Below are 21,093 nucleotides of genomic sequence, written 5' to 3' on the forward strand. Positions count from 1 at the left end.
GAGATGGCTTATAAGTCAAGTTTATGGGCAGTGATGAGGTTGTTGATCTCCAGTGCATGTGTCGGGAGTGATCGGGTGTTGATAAGTGCGCATTTCAGTTGCACCCTTATCCTGCGCCTGAAAGCTTTGATGCCCCATTGCCCCTTCTCAGGGAAATGATCAAACTACATACTGAATTTTCTGCCTGCAGGAAAGATGGGGATTGTGTGGGGAGCTAACCAATCCTTTCCCTCTTGAGAAAGGCATGTGACAGGGATGCACGCTCGCAGCCATCTTCAGGCTGGGAGGATAGCTCAGGGGCAACGTGTTGGTCTTGGAAACAAGACCACACAGAGCAACACAGTTTTGAATCCCGGTCTCACATTTCGAAACTGATCTCCTGTATTACGTGTGCCATAAAAGAACAATTATATCCTATTCTGTCTTTTTTAATCACTGAATTCACTGAACACATTTCAATCTTGAGTGAGCACCGGATCAGTGTTCTACACTGTATGCAAACAACACTCTTCTCACTTCCCAAGTACCAGTGGCACTAAGGAACAATGTACTACATTTTGTGAAATTAGTGCCAAAAAATGGCTGGAACATTAAATAAGCAAGACTAAATTGATGGTGTCTCCCGTACCCTCTCCAGGGAGAATGAATGCAAGAAAAGCAGAGAGGTCAAGAAGAATGAGTACAGGGGGAGAGTTTGAGTGAAGGTTTGAGAGCAGGTCTTCACAGGTGTTCAGAAGAGCAGGTTCTGTGCCTCTGGATGCTCTAAGGCCAGACTAATGGTCATGGAGACAACCAACAGATTCAGTGTGAAGAGTGAGCTGAGAGAAGGCCAACTTCTCCAGGAGTTTGCCCAGGAAAAGAATGATAGAGATTGGTGATAGTTTCCCAGAATAGAGGGGTTGGCAGGGTTTTTTTTGAGCAGTGGGTGCACAAGAGAATGCTTGAGAGGAGTGGGGAAAACTCCAGTGGCGAAAGAGAGGTTGCAGAGGTCTGCCAAAGCTGGAGCTAGGGAGTCAATGTTGTCCTTGATGGTTTTGGAGGGGGAGGGGTCCACCTGTTAGGAAGAGGTTTTAATAGACTGGACTTGTCTAGAAACCTCCTCAGGCGTGACAGGGTAGAGGGAGGAGAGAAGAGGGAGCGTGGAGGGGGCAGCCGAGGGGGGCCCTAGACATGACGGTGCATGAGTGGGTGTGGAGGAGAGAGAGGACAGGATGTCATGTGTTTTGGCGGTCAAGTGTTCGGCCAAGGCCCCGCAAAAGGCCTGCGTGGGTGCAATAGAGGATGAGGCAGCAGTATGGTTGGCCAGTTCCTTGCAGACTTTGAAATGTTTGGTCGTGTTGTTGGATGCCGCAGAGATTCAGGCTTGAATATGGACTCTTTTCTTGGACCGGATACAGACTCTACATTGCCTTTGCAGAAGGCGGCAGGCCAGCGTGCTAGGGGGTGCACCTGAAGATCCCCATTTCCATTTTACTTCTCTGCACTTGCGTTTAAGGTCGGCCAAGTCAGAGTCATACCAAGAATTGCCCTTTTTGGCACGTTTCAGTTGGACCCTCTTGACAGGGGCAAGGATGTTGAGAGTATTGAAGATGCAAAGGTGAAAGTTAGAGAGGGCTGTGTCAGGGTGGGAGTCAGCCGCAAGAGTAGGAGGAGGGGAGTAGGTGGAGGCAAAGGCAGCCACTGCCACTTTTCTTATGGGTCGGGTGACCTTGAAGGTGGGAGGCAGTGCAGGGTGTGCCAGTGCTAAAGGAGAAACAATCTTCAAGTGAGAGGAGAGAGGAGAGAGGCGAGAAGAGAGTGATCAGTCCATGAGAGAGGGATATCTGTGGAGATGAGAGTATCCAAGGTATGGCCACGAGTGTGCGTTGGACCAGAGGGTAGAAGGAAGAGAGACAGAGAGAGAGAAAGAGAAAGAGAAAGAGAGAGAGAGAGAAAGAGAGAGAGAGAGAGAGAGAGAGATAACCTGCAGACCAGGCATTCAAAATTGGAATAGGCCTAGTGGGGATGGTGGAAACAGAGATCCACTCTGGAAAGATCAGGGCAACTCCCCCTCCTGGCTTGTTGAGCCTCGGCCCAGGGATGATCTTGTAGCCTTCAGGGAAAAGTGTGTAAAAACTTGTGACAGAGCTGTCTCTAAACCATGTCTCAGTGAGATCAAGAACATCAAGGTCCAGGTGTTCAAGGAGGAGATGGATCTCAGAGGAGTGATTGACTGCAGAGCGAGAGTTAGGCGTGGCAACATGGAGCAGATTGCCATTTTTGAAAGACTTACGGGGGGTGCATTGGACAGAGGACCCCCTGTAAGCGCTGCAGGTGCCTGAGAGATAGAGGCAAGAGAAGGCAAAGGGGCTGAAGGTAGTGCAGGCAAGGGAGCCGGGACAGTGGTAGATGGCAAGAGAGCCAGGCAAGGAGGAGCCACAGGGGTAAGGGAGCCCCAGATGCATCAGCAGTGCGTGGCAAGGGCACCAGCGTGGGAGAGTCTGACACGGTTGACAGCACAGAGAGTGTGGGCAAGGGAGCCAGAATAGTAGAAGACGTCAAAGGGGCGATAGTAAGAGAGGCGGTATGACTAGGCAGAGGCAAGGAAGCCAAGGTGTGCCTAGCAGGCAAGGGAGCCTGGGAGGCTGTAGGTGCAGTTGGCAGAGGAGCCAATGAGGAGGAAGGTGGGAAGTTGATAAGGCAAGGGAGGAGCCTATCAAAAAGAAGGAGGTTGGGTTGAGGCCCTTGTACCAGGATGGTACCATTTTGGTAGACATTTATGTTGACCCTGGAGGTCGAGAAGAAGGCAAGAAGGACCTCCCAGCGGGTGCCACCATTGATGTGTGAAGAAGAGTAGGGAGCGAGCAGAGCGACCATATGTAATGTCCATAAGTCTGGAGAAGGAACGACAAAGAGGATGTCGGTGAGAGTCTCTCTGGCAGAAGCACTGACGTAGGTAACAGGCCAGGGTTGGAGCCCAGTGTGTCCTTCTTAAGTGTCTTCCTGACAGACTTAGTGAGCGGTGAAGGACAGGAAATAGAGAAGCAGTTAGAGAAGATAGGAGACACAGAGAGCGCCATTGTAAAGGGGTACAGAATGTGGTGCACTTAACCAGGCTGAACAGCTGAGTCACAGGGGAGGGAGGAGGCGGGGGGTCACAGCACCCAAGGAAGCGCACAATAAGAATGGGAAAAAGCAGTGGGAGCTAAAAGGGGGCTACAAGGGAACAGGAAACAGAAACAGTAAAGAGGGCAATAAATTCAATTCAATAAAATCCACACCTAATTTCGATTTTTAAACTACAGTGACAGAATGCTGGATGAAAAAAGCACACTTAAATGCGATTTTTAAATTATAGTCACAACGCAGGATGAAAAGCACACCATGGTCCTCAACCCGCACCAATAAAAACCTTGAAGAGGAAATGCTCATTGCGTCTCAACTTCTCTGTTGTTACGCACTCATGATCTTTTTCCTCTGCCTGTCCGTCTCGTGTCCTGGGAAGTTCCTTGCCTTGCCTCAGCTTGCCTTGTTCTCTGCCTCTTGTCTCTCATTCTGGGAAGTTCCTTGCCTTAACCTGCTGTGTTCTCTGCCTCTCCGTCTCCTGTCCTGGGAAGGTCCTTGCCTTAACCTGCTGTGTTCTCTGCCTCTCCGTCTCCTGTCCTGCCTGCCTCCCCTCTTGGGAAGTTCCTTGCCTCAGCCTGCCTTGTTCTCTGCCTCTCCGTCTCCTGTCATGGGAAGTTCCTTGCCTCAACCTGTCGTGCTCTCTGCCTCTTGTCTCTCATTCTGGGAAGTTCCTTGCTTCAGCCTGCCTTGTTCTCTGACACTCCTTCTCCCATCCTAGGAAGTTCCTTGCCGGAACCTGCCGTGTTCTCTGCCTCTCCGGCTCCCATCCTGGGAAGCTCCTCCAATACATGACCTATAGGGATTTACCCCATTATTCAATTGCCTCGAGGACGACCTTATTGGTCGAAACACGTGTCAGCCGTGACTGCAATAAATCACTTTCCACATCATTGGAATGTTGCTTATTTAAAGGTATTTGAGCTCTCATTCCACTATCAAGGAACTAACCATTTGATAAACGGGTCCTCTGCACAGTTTATCTGCGCTAACTTTACTTTATATTATTCGCAAAGGTGTGTAGTTGGAGGAACCCGGGGGAACCTCCTGTGCAGTGTCTGCCGCATTGGACTGCCTTTATTTTGGAGAAATTGAGCGCACCACAACCTGTCACTCCCCGTTTTTTGTTTTACCTTTGTGAATAAGGTGACCTGCACATTTCTCAAAATAATGAAAATATAAAAATGCATCCTCTGCACATTTTTGTTTGCATTACTTTTTAAGTGTCGGCTAATTTTGGTTTCGATATTAAAGAAACAGCTGAAAGCCATCAGTCACTTAGACACTTGGCTTCCTTTGAGCATCCATGACAGGAAAGGTTCTGAGCGATTCTATCAACTTTACATGTGTTTCTTTTACCATGTGCTTGCAGGAAAAGGGTTTACCCCTTCAACACGATATTTACAGGAACATTTAATTTGCCATGAGCTTAACTCTAATGTGTCACACAAATATCTTAAAAGTTAATCAGCCAAATAAAGTGACTAATCAGGTTATTCAAAGTTGGGATTACTTTATTTGCTCAGTCAATGAGGTGGGGGCCGCTGTGTTTTTATGGTTAATAGTAGAATGAAAGCAGAAGTTACAAAAAGATAGACATGTTGATAAACAACATGGTGTGTAGTCTTGACAAAAGAAGTTATCACAAAGAAAAAAGATGTAATTTTGCTAACACTACCAACTGGCTGTTCTTAAAACTTTACAATATTAATTTCTAATGATTATTTCCACTTTAATATTAGTCATATTAAGAAGGTTGGAGCAAAGCACATAACTAGACCCCAGAATAAACATACAAATCTGGAAGAGGAAGAGTCTTTGGGAATAATGATAATAGAAAAGCGAAGTGGGCAAATAGCACCAATGAGGGTTACCTATCGGCCTTCGCATAACATCGCAGAACATTTCACATCAGGCTGACCACAGTGCATTATGGTAAAACAAATAGGACAGTGATAAAAGGGTTGCATGTGTGAGTCACTATAGACATAATGCACCTTGGGCTTGGTACTTATTTCATTTTTATTTAAGTTTTTGTAAATATGAACTATATATATCATTTGGGCAGCCTCAGGATTGCCATCTGATTGAAAAAAATGGCTTTGACACCTGTGAGTCCCGGTGGAATGAGGGCTGCGTGACTTCTGCCAAAAAGGTGTAAAAAGAATTGGTATTTTGGAAGAGAGGCGGCAGCTGAAGGGGGAAGCATGCCCCACGAGTCGAAGTTGCATGCCCAGTCAACAACGCACGCCATTAGAGCATCACAAGAACGACTCCTAAAACAAACATGAATACAAAAATCAACATTGATAAAAATAAATAAAACATGTCCACAAAAACATTTACAGTAGCATCATCAAAGAAAAACACTCTGACTTTTCCATGTAATTCCTCGTTTGCTTCATGCCTCATATCCAGCCTCACTCAGTCTTTGCAAGGCCCCAGCTTTGTGCCGGGGATGTTTGGCTCCTTTCCCCAGACCTGGCCCACAGCCCCCGGCTTCTGCTTTGTGCTCGGCTCACTTCACAACTCTCCTTCTTGTGTTGCAGTCAAGTCCAGACCTGCCTTCCCCATTGCCAGCCAAAGCTTGAGTTTTATCACTTTTGAATTGCTTGCTTGAGTGACTGACAAACAACAGCCCCGGGGAAGGAAGGAAGGAAGGAAGGAAGGAAGGAAGGAAGGAAGGAAGGAAGGAAGGAAGGAAGGAAGGAAGGAAGGAAGGAAGGAAGGAAGGAAGGAAGGAAGGAAGGAAGGAAGGAAGGAAGGAAGGAAGGAAGGAAGGAAGGAAGGAAGGAAGGAAGGAAGGAAGGAAGGAAGGAAGGAAGGAAGGAAGGAAGGAAGGAAGGAAGGAAGGAAGGAAGGAAGGAAGGAAGGAAGGAAGGAAGGAAGGAAGGAAGGAAGGAAGGAAGGAAGGAAGGAAGGAAGGAAGGAAGGAAGGAAGGAAGGAAGGGAGGGAGGGAGGGAGGGAGGGAGGGAGGGAGGGAGGGAGGGAGGTTGAATAGTGGGGTCGGGACACTATTAGGGACTGCCATCAGTTAATCCTCCTTGCCTGTGAGACACTAGAGGACTCCCGCCCACCCAGCGGTGTCTAAGCCTCAGAGAGCCCCTCTCCGGCCCGAGCCAGGGTGAGAGCAGAGAGCAGCATTTACCTGGAAGAAGGCAGCCCAGGACCTCCACCCTCATGCAGATGCTGCCCTCCTCATACCAGGAGCGGGGATTAATGCGGATGTAGCGCCCGACCAGCGGCACCGGAAGCTCGTTCAGGACAGGGATCTCTTTCTCGGTGTTTGCCTCAAAGATCTGTTGGTGAAATAAACATGAATTATGTGTGTGGTTTCAGCTGCTTTCCCTCTGTGCCGTCAGTGGACAAGATCACACACCTCCCACCTGGCGTGCGGCTTATCATGCAGCCCGTACTAACCCCACTGGTGGCCTTCGGAGACTAGCTACTCGGCTACTCGGGCATTGAGCAACAATGTTCTGATTACTTACCGGCAATCTTCATTACTCCTAGTCCTACTCTTCCTCGTCACGGTACTTACCTCATGAGGCCCCTGCCTCTGACACAGGTCCTTCTTCTATTTCTTTAAATCCCTATAACTCCTCCCCCACATCCACATCACTCAGTTTCATATTACCAAGCCGGAGCATGGGACCTTCCACGCAGGGAGTGTGAGGAGGGTCGTCAGAATTGTGACGAGGAAGAGTAGGACTGGGAGTAATGAAGATTACCAGTTAGTAATCAGAGCATTACCTCCACGTCCGCTCTTCCTCATCCCAGTACTTACCTCATGAGGTATACCAAAGCAACAACGGGGAAAAGGTCCCATTGAGACACAGAGCCAAAAACAGTGCAGCTAAACACACACCCATAATAACTCTTAATTCACATACCCACAGACAAAACTCCAACCACGATTGGAACCAACCCCGAGTGGTGGAAACTCAACCCACAGCGGTTGATGAAAGTGCTTAGGCCAGCCCAGGCGGTAGCCATACAAATCTCTTGCAGAGAAAACCCTCCTTGCATTGGCCCAGGAAGCCGCCAAACCCCTGGAGGACCGCCCCTGATCGTGCGCAGGCACAGGCAGGCCAGAAGCCACATAGGCCCTGGAGATCACAACACGGAACCACTGGAAAACGGAAACCACAGATGCCTTACGCCCAGCCCCAGCCAGACCACAAGCAATCAGAAGACTATCAGATTGGCAGAAAAGAGCAAACCTAGCCAAATACTCCAAGACGTCCCGCCGGACATCAATGTTATGCCAAGTCACCTCCTCAGGCGTTTTCAGATCATGAAAGAAGTCAGGGAGAACCAGATCCTGAGAGGTGTGAAAACCAAGAGACAACTTTAGGGAGAAACTAGGGATCACACCTCAGCACCACCGAGTCCGGCAGCACCCTCAGGAAAGGAGGCTGACATAAGAGAGCCCCAATATCCCCAAGCCTACGGGCGGAAGTGATGGCAATAAGGAAAGCAGATTTCAGTGTAAGATGCTTGATATCAATCTCGGAAAAGGGCTCAAAAGGAGGCCCTTGAAGGAACCGTAAGACAAAAGGGAGATCCCAAGGGGGAAGCCCTTTATCAGTACAAGGATGGGAAGAAGAAAACCCTGGAGCAACTTCCCATCAACACCTCCCCATCCAAGTGACAATCAGAGTCCCCCAAAAGGAATTTAATGGAGGACCACTGAGAGCGAAGCCTGGAAAAACCGCCAGGCTCTTGTAAAAACCCATCCTGGAGGAATCCAAGGATAGTGGTGAGGCCAGAACGCAGGGGAGGGATCCCAGACCGCCCATACCGGTCACGGAAATGGCCCCAATGCCTGCCATACGCCTTCAGAGTGGAGGGTCTAAGAGCATCCATTATGGACTCGACTACAGGACCTGACAACCCCTGAGATATCAGCCTAGACTGAGCAATAGCCACACTGCCCATTGCATCCGGTGGACTTCCAACCGCAGATCCCCTTGAAGGGTATCCCGCCACCTCGGAACCAGCCAAGGTTCCTAGGACCAAAGCTCCAACAGAGAGGGGAACCAACTCCGGCGGGACCCGAACGGAGCTAACAACAACACAGTCACCCTGGACACTCTGATACGCCGAACTACCCGGGGAAGAAGGGGAATAGGCGGAAAGGCATAAAGGAATTCCCAAGGCCACTGTTCAGAGACGGCGTCCACCCCTCAATCCCGTTGGCCTGAAAACCAAGAGCAAAAGAGGGGAACTTCTGCTGAGGCTGGGGATGCAAACAGGTCTAGAACAGGGGACCCTAATCTGACACAGGTCACCGCAAAGACCTCGGCCGACAGGACCAGTTCCGCAGAGGAGTGAAACCGGCATCTGAGAAGATCCGCCTGAACATTGTCCACCCCCCTGATATGTGAGGCCACCAGAGACACCTGGTGCGATTCCCCCCAGGTACCCATCAGCTCTGCCAGAGCATTCAAGGAGCGGTCGGAACCCCTTTTGCGGTTGACATATGCCAAGGCCGTTGTATTGTCCATTCGGACCAAAACCGCCTGACGGTCCAGCAACTCCTCGAAGTACACCAGAGCTCGGAGAATGGCACACAACTCTTGCCAATTGTATTAATGACGGCTCCCCCCCAGATCTCATAACCCTTGAGCCGGGAGGACCCCCAATGTAGACCCCCAACCCATTCTGCTGGCGTCGGTAGAAAGAGAGGCCACAGGAGGAAAGACCATGGACACCTCAGCCTGTAGATTTGGAACCCCCCGCCACCATAGCAGAGAGACTCGCAGCGCTGGGGACACTGAAATCAAAGCTTCAAAAGCTTGAGACATTGGGAGCCAGTGGGAGAGAGTACAAGAATGACACAGCGTTTTTCGTTCGCCCGCTTCACCCAGTAGTCAACATGCTGTGGGAATACACAGGTAAGCGCTTCCATTCGTGCCTTTACCAGCAGCGGTCTCTGTCCGCGCACGGCCATCACGCCCCCGTTAAATTCATTCATTATCACAAGAGGAACACAAACCCTCCTAATCCTTATTTCATATTTATATCTTGTTACAGGTGCATTCATCCAAGCACTTGCAACACAGAGCGGACTCACGCCTATAAGCGACAAGAGTCACTGTCCGCCCCTCTGCCCGCCTGGACAATCACCACGCAGAGGATTTCACATCCCCAGGCAAAATCAAGTAAAATAATTCACCAGGCATGCCAGGTGTCTAAGCTACCTCGCCGCCAGACTGTCTTGACAACGGGAGCCAACGTGCAGGCTCAGTCTCACGCCCACGGAGACTACTCCACTACCCCACTAGGTGAGAATAGAAAGTTTTTCTTTTTATCTTTTCCCACCATAGTGGGGGCCCTAGCTCCCTGCTGCTACACACAAGACTTGTCAATGTTAACTCTTCAGCAGACTTGATCCTAACAGACTTTTCAAGCCTGCCACTTGCCACACAGCCTTTACCTGTTCTTTCTGAGAGTAGAATTCCAATTAATTCTCCTTTGTTTCTTTCTTGTCCCCCTTTTTTGCAATAGGGTACTATGATTCCACCCTGATGAAGGTGGCAGTTTAAGACCACCGAAACCCGACCAACAGTAAGGGGATTCAGCTTCCAGTGGTTGGACAGATGAAATATCTCCCCTTCTTTGGGAAGTAACAGACTGTCTGGAAGCGAGTTTTTCCTCTTTTTTTCTCCTATGAGAGCATTCCCCTAACACGCGTTGGGAGACCCAATGGGGGTTTTCCTGATGGAATTCATGGAGTCAATCTCTTAAAATCATGGACATTCATGTACGGACAGAATACATCAAACCAGTACAGCTACAAGAATTATAAAACCGATGGATTTGTTTATAAGCCTGTATTCAGTATTCATACTTGCTCAAATTGAGCAAACCTGAAATTTGAAACACAGGGGTTATGTGTATACACATTAGATTCGAAGTGTACACAGAGAAGTCTCTGGCGTATGAACCCAACACCCAGAGCTGCTATTGCTATTGTTCATTAATTCTTCTCTTATAAGAATTTATTTTATTTTCTATTTAATTCTCTGTTGTAAGGAAACTTGGCCTAGACTTTATTTTGTAACCAAGCTCTCCACAAAACTCTTTTTTTTAAAAACACAAACTTTTTTTGCATTTACTCTTTCTCTCCGACCTGACTCAACTCAGGGATGCTTGCTTTTTGAAATTCTCTCACTCTAACTCCCTTTTTTTCCTTTTTCCCTCCAGCACTGGGTTTCTGTTCACGGGTACCACTACCTTTTCTAAATCTGGTTTTTACTACTTTCTTCTCAAATGACAGGAATGTACAACAAGGCTCTTCACCTCCTCTATTGTATTTAAATTTTATGTCTGGCACATTAAAACTTTCCTATGTGTATATACCATCTTTAGTGTGCTAACATTAACAATCATTTACCAAAAATGTCATGGCTGTTGTGGCATTTATTTTCTTGAACCATGAATAAATATGATGCAGCTCGGGGCAAAAATAGGTATATTTGTCCTGACCAAAAAGGTATCTCACTAAATTAACACATGTCTAAGGTGAAGAGCACTGCTTTTTTCGCAGCGATTGTTGTTTTTTGTGTTATTTAGTATTCCTAGTGCCCAGCTGCTTCCCAATAGGGCACCCCAACTCCTTTTGTGTTTAGAGAGTATAAGACACCAGGGGACGTAACTGAAGATGGGCCCAAGGAACTAGAAAACACGCAAGATGCCACGTGCTCCGTACCTTCAGGAACAGGCGAGCCGAGACATACTGCCTTCTGAGAACCCAGCTCAGAACAGCCAGCAAGCGACGGACCCTCCCTAGGGACAGGAACACCCTCTCAGTCCCGGGGCAAACCAGTGCCCCAATGAAAACTAGATCCTGAGAAGGCTTCAGCTGAGACTTCCGCCAGTTCACTAGCAAAACCCCAGTCCCGCAATGCCTGGCAGACTAAAGGGAACGAGGCAGGATAGCCTGCCGACAGAACTCCCCAACCAACCAATCGTCCAGGTAGGGAAAAAATTCTGCACTCCCTGCAGATGCACCACCAGGGGAGTCACCAGCATGGAGAACACTCCGGGAGCCGATAGCACCTCGGATGGGAGCACTCGGAACCGAAAACGCTGTAATCTCATCCAATCCCCCATGCACATCATCCAGAGTATGTTCTGCAAAGCCTCCACGTTGAAGCGTTCCATCCGGACAAGCAGTGCAGGGCCTCGAGACCCATAAGCAGGTGACACCTCCTAGAACGTATATGGACCAGGAACACCCACGAGTAGAAAACTTTACCCCGAACAGGGAGAGGAACGGGCAAGACGTTAACCCACAACAGCATTTCGGAGAGAACGGATCCCATGGCCAACTACTTGGTCCGTGAGCTGGGTACCAAAGTCCTAACCATGCAAACCTGGACAGGAGGAGACAGGAACGGCAACTGATACCCCCCTCCGGAAGGGGTTCTACGTTATTTCACCGCAGTATTTTTCATCGCAGGTTTTTTCATCGCCGTTTTTTTTTTCGAAAAACTCATCGTTTTTTAAATTGTTTTATTCCCTTACACCCACAACCATATATTTAATTTTTTCACCCCCCCAAGAAAAAAAAAACGATGAGTTTTTTTCGAAATAAAAACGGCGATGAAAAAACCTGCGATGAAAAATAACGCAGTGAAATGCGTGTATACCCCGGAAGGAGCCCATTACCCAGGAAGCCGAACCCCGCCAGTCCCATACACCTCCGAGAAGATAGAGACAAGGAGGCAGAGAAAAACCGCCAGTCACTGCACTTGCACCAGAGGAAAATCACAGGACGTTGAAGCCAGCCTGCGTCGCAATAAAACAGCATGCTTGTCAGCCCACAAAAAGATCCGACCTATCAAAAGGAACATATAGGGCAGCCCAGTAGTCCAGCAGACCATGGCCCCCTCAGCCAACAGAGGAGCCACCAGGCTGGCGTCAACTGGCAGCGTACTGTCACAAAGCGGGGCAATGCAATCCATCCCGGATAGCAGACACCAAAGGCAAACCCATACCTGGGATATGCTTATACTGGAAAACTCACCCCCTCAAAACTCTCCTCAAACTCTCTGCATCTCACCGATCCTGCACATTCTTTCACTTCCGCTCTTTTCCCCTTTTCTCCCCGGTACTGGAATTCCCTTCCCTCACCAACTTGTTCAAGTGTCCCCTCAAGCCTACCCCCTACCTGAAGACACCACCACTTGCTGTTATCTACTTATCCCACCCTGGCCTTCATTGGGTAGATCCTGCTCTTTTTCTGTCACTGGTAGAAGTTTTGCTTCAACCCTCGTCACAGATTGGTCATGTTCCAGTTAGCCCCTGCTTGAACTCATTGCTGATCGGTCATGTTCCAGATAGCCCCTGCTTGACTGATTGATCATGTTTCAGATAGCCCCTGTTTGAAGTCATCATTGATTGGTCAAGTTCCAGCTAGCCCCTACTTGAACTTATCACTGATTGATCATGTTCCAGCTAGCCCCTTCTTGAACTCATCACTGATTGATAATGTTCCAGCTAGTTCTAATTTGAACTCATCACCGATTGGTCATGTTCCAGCTAGCCCCTGCTTGAACTCATCACAGATTGGTCATGTTCCAGCTGGCCCCTGCTTGAACTCATCACTGATTGGTCATGTTCCAGCTGGCCCCTGCTTGACCACATTACCGATTGGTCACGTTCCAGCTGGCCCCTGCTTGAACTCATCACGGATAGGTCATGTTCCAGCTGGCCCCTGCTTGAACTCATCACCGATTGATCATGTTCCAGCTGGCCCCTGCTTGAACTCATTACAGATTGGTCATGTTCCAGCTAGCCTCTGCTTGAACTTGGCCAGCTAGCCCCTGCTTGAACTCATCACTGATTGGTCATGTTTCAGCTGGCCCCTGCTGTCACAGGTTTCCCACTTTCTCACCTGAGTTCGAAGTTTGCTGGAATTTTTGGAAGGAGTCTTCTTGCGTACGGTTCGGGTTTTGTACAACCCCGTATGGGCGTCTTCGGGTTCCAGCGTGCGTTCAGCGTTCTACGACCAGGATCGCCGGGAATCTCCAGGAAGTCCAGGAATTGAACGAGGAGTACTCGGAGGCGGGTACACGGAGTCCGGGATGAAAGACAGGATAAGGAGGAAGGGAAGATAGAAGGAGGAAGTGAGGGTCCGGGAACCAGGAACTACAGAGTTCAGTGAAGGCGAAACTACGGAGCACACGTCTAGCCACAGCAATCAGTAGCGTTGAGACGCGCGGGGCCACGGGGGTGTGGCTTCTTTATAGAACTTGCTATGTCGGATGTGAAAGCTGGTAGACAGCGTTCTGTGTTTAACAGCCATGTTGGAAGTACAGCAGAGTGTAAGTCCCGATGTGTTAAGGACCAGGAAGTCCAAAAGGGACGTATCCAATCGTTCATGACATCTGCTTGAACTCATTACCGATTGGTCATGTTTCAACTGGCCCCTGTTTGAACTCATTACCGATTGGTCATGTTCCAGTTAGCTCTTGTTTGAACTCATCGCCAATTGGACATGTTCCAGCTGGGCCCTGCTTGAACTCATTACCGATTGGTCATGTTCCAGCTAGCCTCCAGCAACACCCTGCTTGAATATCTTATGCAAGGGACTCGGCTATAGGAGAGCAAAGCCAACTTACTCTGTAACATTTCCGAACCATTGTGTCCTCAACAATAAGAATTACAAATACATGACAACATAAGAAGAACGAGTGCAAGTCTTGTGTGCCTCGGGGGGGCTGTTGTGGACCCCTTCCAGAGCTCATCCATGTTGTGCGCGCTCTGTAAGGCCTGTATTCGTACACGCTGACCGCAGTCACCCCTCACACACGCGCATACTTTGCCCTGCTACACTCAGACGTTCCTGTCACACATGTCCTGTGAGATCCCATGCACCTATAGCCACAATGCCTTGTATGATACGAACTTCTCTCTTTTACACACACAGCATGTCCACGCACGAACACATCACACTAGGTCAAAGGATGCAGAAACTGCCCAAACTAAATGCTCCGATTTAACCCAGGCACGCTTACAATATGATCTCACACAGAGTTCACTTTATGAAATGCACCCGTGCATGGATAAACTGCACCGTTTCTTTATATGTACACACACATGCATACACTCCTGTTGCGGACACATGCGATCCACTCACAAATAATGGCAAACAAACACACATGCACAGCTTCACGCTCACACACTGTGCCACGTGCACAGGGAAGCACAGAATGAAACGCGCGCGCACACCCTTCCCTTGCCCCTCCCGCCCGCAGAGCGGCCACTCACCATCTCGCCCGTCTCGTTGCTGGCGCTGACCCAGGCGTGGCTGTCGTTGCTGACCATGACACTGTAGGAGGTCACCCAGTCACTCCTGGGGAAGAGAAGGCCACAGTGAGCGTTATACAGCCGGGAGCAGGCTCCATGCACGGTGCATTGCAGGGCACGGCGGTGGGGGGCGGCGGGGGTGGGGGGGGGCGTTGATTCTGGGGCCTCGGGGGCTTTCCTGGGGCTGCTTCTTTCCTCGGCCTTGTGGATCACAGAGGCCTCTACTATTCTGGAGCTCTCAAATGCCTGCCACGGGGCATCGGGGCAGTTGGCCCCTTTGCCCGAAGGACCAGCTTGTTGCCAGTGTTGGGGGGTGGGGGGGGTTAAAGGAAGCACCTCCCCAGCGCCTCTATTCTCATTGCCCCTGGGCGTGTATTTCTAACTCTCCTTAAGAGAAGGAGGGGTGGGGGGGAGGGGAGGCTGTTGGGAAGGTGCTGTTAATTTGCTAATGAATGCACAACACGTGGACTGCCAGGTTTGGGGTGGAAAGACACTAATGGGGCATGTGTTCAATGATGTGGAGGGGTCACTGGGCACAAGGGTTTTCTTGGTGCAGCGTCGAGCTTATGCTTTTTTGTTTGTTATGCACGTGTGTCTGTAATGCAATGGGGATTACATGTGTGTGCTGTGGTGTCTTCAGCCAAATGGACAGTGTTTGGATTGGGACAGACATCTTCAAATGGAGAGTAAGGTTTACCTCATCACACTTAGGGAGCTATATGTCAGGAGCCCCTTCCCATGTCGCCACCAGGTGGCAGTCTAGTAGGCGTTGCTTTTGAGATTGATATTTTATTTATAACACGCTCGTACACAAATGTTTCAGAGCGCAAAGAGGCAAGGGAGGGGAACAGGGGAGAACAAAAACAACGATTTTACTAGTCCCAGTGGCATTCAGAAAGCGCAAGTGCATGAGAGAAGGGGGAGGGGACAAGTGCATGGAAGGGGGGAGAAGTGGAAAGTGCGGAGCCGAAGAGAAACAGATAAATAACAATAAATAAATAATAAAGGCAACAAACAGTGGTAATGCAGCCAGCAAGTGGGAAGTGCTGAGTTTAAGGCGACAGACAGGGTAGGTCTGATAAGTGCAGAGAGAAAAGAAAGGGGGCTGTACATACATTGTATTGTTTATTTATTTATATAGCATGCCGGGCCCTTGGGCATCAGGGCGCTAAACAAGAATTAGGTTAACATAAACAAGTAGAAACAAGTTACAAAAACAAAGCAAGTGGGTACAACACTGAAGGACGCCTACACATTATATACATATCTTTGTCAGTCAGTGTAGGGTCAGCTGGTGGGTAGAGTCGACAGTCATGATATAATAGCCATTGTTCGACGTTGGTTTTGGAAGAGTGGAAGGAAGACAAAGCTCTGACATTGTCCGGAAGAGAGTGCCACCGCTCTGCTGCCTTTACTGGGAAACTAGTGCTGCACCGTCTTTTTGAGTTTGAAGTTGGGGATTTTCAAACTGTTGGAGTGAGCCGTTCTAATGGGTCTTTTAGAGGTGTGTCTCGTGAATCGGTTGGTCAGGTAGGTAGGGGCCTTGTTAGAGAGACATTTGTGTGTGATGTTGAGTACTTTGAGTTTGATTCTGTCATTTATGGAAAGCCATTTGATGGCGCGTCTTTCATGTGAGATGTGATGGGATTTAGGTATGCCTAAGGCTGATCTTAAGCCGTTATTTGGAGTGTTTGGAATTTGTTGGTATTGTTTGTTAGTGCCCAAGTATAATGCGTTGCAATAGTCCAACCGGGATAGAATAAGTACACAAGCTATAGTTGTGCAATTCTCCACTGAAAGGTACGGTTTGCAGGTGTAACTAGTGGCCGATGCAGTGGCATTTGCTTGCTTAGTAAGGTTAAGTGCCAAATCCAAGCAAAATCCTAAGGTTTTTACCTCGTTAGCAACCTTGATTTTAATATCATCAATCGTGATGCGGCTGTTGTTAGGGAGAATTCTCTTATAAGGCTAATTTCCCTCACCTATAGAGTCCCCCAGCAGCGTTGCTGGATTTCAGGGGTTTCTTTTTCTCCTGCTAAGAGTGAGACTCTTTTTTCCCACTCTTAGGCATATTTGTGATGTGTGTTTGAGGCTATTTTTGTGCTTATGGTCTATGGGGTTTTTCCCCCCATAGGTATCATCTTATTCATGTGTATTACACAGCACCCTCCGTGCAGTAACACAGGGGTGTCCTAGTGACCCCCAAACAGAGACTCCATACCCTGGGACTGACTACTCTGACATGTTGTGGATGCAAACGCCAGTAAAATGTAATTTCTGGAGAGAGCGTACATGGTACAGTTTTGAAAATTAATGAAAAAGTGCCCAGTGATAATATGTATATATGTAGACAACTGTATAATTTTAGGTGAGATGCTTTCCATGGAAATGGAGAAAGATTGCCAGAATGACTAAACAATATCGCACAACCTTGGTGTTTGGACAGAAATGTCCCTTGTGAAATATGGAAGCTGCCTATCTAAGTTTCCTGATGATGACATTTGAAATTATAAGTGTTTTACTCCATAACTGATTTTGGCAAAATTAGCTTTGGTAGAACAAAGCACATTGTAAAAAACACAGACTAAAATTGAGGCACTTCCTTCAGTCCAATCAGCTGACAGGGATGCAGAGACATCCACAGGCTGACCTATCCGATTGTTAGAGGTAGGACTAGCTTAGTTCTGCCCACATAGTAAAAATCCTCTGATGTCATCCTGCCTTTATAAGGAGCAAGCTTAGGGGGAGGCAGGACATTCAAAAATCCAAGATTCAAGAAAGCCCAGCATTCATAAATCAACATCCAGAGATCCAGACATTTCACATTCACCCTGCAAGATTCCAGATTCCAGTGCCAGACCAGGGGTAGCTGAAAGCAGATCCAGCCAGAACCTCTTACCCTGGCTGAACCTTTCATCCAGAATTAAGCCCTACACAAATCCCAATAATATAGGGTAAAAGGGAGAAGGCTGCTGAACCCTTTTGGTATTATCCTGATCTGCCCAGCTGATGCGCTGCGCTGTCTACAGAGGCCAGACTCCGGTTGCCCCCTGTGTTCCTAGAGGAGAGCCCGCTGTTGCCCAAGTGACCAGATCGTTGTCCCGTGTCCTGAGGCCCGGCTAGCTGCCCAAACTATTCCATTCAAGTGCTTGTTGTAAGTATTTCCCTTCCCCAGTAACCAAAAACTGCATCCCTTGCTTTGTTACCTGGTAGTAGGCCCAATCCCATAGAAAAGTCTTAAATTGTCAGACTCCTCTGTGTATCCTGTCTTTTACTATTTTGAATAAATTAATTAATTCCCATATAGAGCTGAATGTGGCATGGATAGGTTGACCTTGAAAGTAACCTCCTCGCGTACCGTGTCTTTCTTTAACCATCTAGCCGTTAAAAATATAGTTGCAGTAGAATAAATCCTTTTTCTAACAAAACCAAGTTGCCTGTGAAAGTATTTCCCTCATAAAAGCTGATTTTTCAGTTCCTTTTTAGAATCCCATACTGCAACCCATTAAAAATCACCCTTTCACTTTCATATCGTGGATGCGATGTGCCTTTGTACCTTAGCATTAAAACCACATTCCGATGTTGTCTGTTTAGCTCATTTTCCAAGGCATTTTGCTATTTTAAACCTGTGAAACGTAGCAATTGCAATGTTGTCACATGTGATTCTTGCTGCACTGTATTTCCTTCCATAGTCGATTTGTCACACTGTATGCCCGTTGTTTAGTACCTTGCCTTGTAGCTTGCGAGTTTTCTTGCTTCTATGATACAGCCACACACATTCTTGTCTTATTCATTCAACCGCGCAGGTAAAACAACTGTTTTGTAATTCTGAGTGCCATTTTGCTCATTTTTCAAGGGAGCTCAATCCGATATTTGCCTCCCATTCAGGGGTGGTAGGTGGGATTTTCCATCTGATTTTTGCCTAGTGTTCCTCACTCCTTGCTACTCCTCTCCACCTACACAAAACCTGGTTAACAGAGGTTTAAGGGAGTGTTGCAGGAGGAATGCTTAACTGCGGTGCCGTTTAAAAGCACTACCCACAAGTAAGCTTGCTTTCATTCAATTGTGCATTGTGTATTTTATGTGAAAAGGTCAAATTAAGTGTATTCTATCATTCATTTTATTGTGTAATTATCACCACACTGGTGATTGCTGGCCTATTTTGAATGTGTTTGATTTTATTCATAAATAAAAATAAATAAATATTCCATCATTAAACACTGGCCTTGGTCATAGTCTATTGCGATACCGGGTGTAAGTTAAGGGGAGTGTGAGACGGATTGGCTACCTTCTCAAAGCTGAATTCAAATTTATAAATTTAAAAGCATTTTGATTGTGCGCTGCATCCCTGGCCAGTATAAAGAGTCCTGGTCTGGAGTGTGATGTCCCTTTAAAATCCTTAACAACCTTCATCCACCCTCTCCTCCCACTGCAGACTCTACCACTGACTCCGCTCTCAGCAACCTCTATCTTGCCATCACTAACACTCTTGACATTCTTGTCCCAGTCATGAGGATCCGCCTGAAACATGCCACCAAGAGTAGCACCTGGTACGTCTCCAATTTAGCAGCCCTGAAGCACAAGTGCAGAGCTGCGGAAAGGAAGTGGCAGACCTCACGCTCATCTTCTGACAAAGTGGCCTGTCGCCTTCTCCATTCGCTGCAAAAAGAGGGCCCACATCCAGGCTAGCATCTCTGGAGCATCCAACAACACGGCTGAACTCTTTAAAATCTGCAAGGAACTAGACAATCCTTCTGCAGTCTCCACCTCACCTCTTCCCTCTCAGGACCTCTGCACAGCATTGGCCTCCCACTTCACAGCAAAGACGCGGTACATCCTGAGCACTCATTCTGCCCCCTTACCCGTCTCCTCCTCCCATCTCACTGCCACCTCCGGCCGCTGATCAGCCACCAGCCTTTCTCTCCCCTTCTCTCGTATCACATTAGACAAGGTCACTGGGGTTGTCCGATATATGAAGGTCTCCTCCAAACAGGTCTCCCCTTGTTCTTCAAGAACTATTGAGAACAACATTGGCTCCCTTGCCCCTGCCATGCTGACTTCTGCAATCACTCCCTTGCTGCCAGTTTTCCCTCCTCTCTTAAGCATTCTCTTGTTGTGCCCCTCCTGAAAAAGACATCAGCTGACCCCTCGTGTCGGGCCAACTACCGCCTGTAACGCTCACCTGACTCCCACGGAGGCGCTGGTCTGGTCTGGGTTGCTGTGGCCTCTTCGAGCGTGATGCGCAGAACTCGGAACACCGACTGAACAGGACCCTCAAATCTTCCTAGTCTGGCCCGTAGGAATATCCTTCTGCAGATGAGAAAGGGGATTAACAGTCTGCAGAATAGTGTGCTTGGTCCCCCCTTCCCCCTTCGTTCTTCTCTAACTTCCTCCGAAATCCCCGGTTGAAGCTCACATTATGGTTTGAAAGGATGAACTCTCCATCCTGCTTCTGGTGAAGGGGCGCATGTTTGTCCAGTTACTTCACTGGTTTTCAGAATGGCGCTGGCAAAATCCACTTGACTTTTCCGAGCGGAACGCCGTAAGTATGAAGATTACAAAAGTTCAAGTGTTGAGCCTCCTTTTCTGTTGCCTTCCTAACCTGTGATCTGTCCTTTATTTCAGGTGCAGAATGAAGGCGATGCATTGAGGGATTGACTTGCCGATGGTAAACTCAGGTGAGTTAGCGATGGGGGCGATCCCTCTTAATGTCTTTAAATTCCTCCAGTAATGTCTTTTGTCCTTTCCCCATAGGGGCCGGGGTGCGGTACCTGCCAACGAAGTGGCGCCGACCCGAAATGAGGAATGATCCACCAACAGAAGACCGGTAAGTGTTATGGTGGAAAATTAGGCTTTCCTCATATGTTCCTTTTGCTCACCTTTTGTCTCTTCTTCTTTCCCCTAGGGTCAGAGATGTGGCGACCGGTGCAGACAGTCGCGGTGGAGCCAGAAGAACTCCCGAGGACAGGTGAGTGAAGCGCGGCGCTGCAGCGAGCAACGCGGTGCTTTTAAATGAAAGTCTTTTCTCAGGAACGCTGGCGTAAAGGTTCCGGATGCAGGTAAGAAGTTTGATAAAATTCTTGGTTTTCACCTTTTTCTTCTCTTCTTTCCTTACAGGTTTTCCAGGATCGAGGCGGGCGTGGCTGGAGACCAGATGCAGGAGCAGACACAGTGAGCGTTCAGCTGCTTGGATGCAGAACAACTCGAAGCGTGAGCTACTGTTTGGGCATGGCTTAATAAGCCCCCAAAGTAGTTCCAGGTAAGTATCCTTCCCTGGCCACGCCCGAGTGGCAAAATAGTCCCAATGAAAAATAGTCCCTTTCTGGTCTCAGGGAGGCCTGAATCTTGCAGCATGGTCTGCATCAGGTAAGTGCACAAAACACCTTCCTTTATGAGCCTGACGCCTATGGCGCCAGGACTGATGTCCAACATGAGCCTGGCGCCAAAGGCGGCAGGACAGAGTCCAAAGAGCCCCTATAAGGGGCCGCTGGGCTTTTACCTGGGGGCATGATGCCTGCTCCCGGGGGTGCTGGGCCTGGCCTGGTGCTCCGGGGGTAGGTATCATGACAGCACTCCCCCCCCAAGGCCCCTCTCAAGGTTGTTCCCTCTGGAGATTTCGGTTTGTTTGGGAAATTCCGATGGAACCTTTTTACCAGCCGAGGTGCATG

At 48.4% G+C, this 21,093-nt stretch overlaps 1 protein-coding gene across 1 annotated transcript in view; it reads right to left on the reverse strand.

Moving 5' to 3' along the window:
- The window catches only part of CPXM2 (carboxypeptidase X, M14 family member 2), a 597,080-nt gene that overhangs the window by 212,904 nt on the left and 363,083 nt on the right, over positions 1-21,093 (reverse strand). Inside the window, exons 5-6 of the mRNA XM_069612029.1 lie at positions 14,387-14,471; positions 6,252-6,402 (exon numbers count right to left, since the gene is read on the reverse strand). Of these exons, the coding sequence (XP_069468130.1) occupies positions 6,252-6,402; positions 14,387-14,471 (236 nt within the window). The remainder of the gene's footprint in view (positions 1-6,251; positions 6,403-14,386; positions 14,472-21,093) is intronic.

Source organism: Ambystoma mexicanum, chromosome 8 (genome assembly GCF_040938575.1).
Source record: "Ambystoma mexicanum isolate Mex_15411 chromosome 8, UKY_AmexF1_1, whole genome shotgun sequence".
Classification (NCBI taxonomy): domain Eukaryota; kingdom Metazoa; phylum Chordata; class Amphibia; order Caudata; family Ambystomatidae; genus Ambystoma; species Ambystoma mexicanum.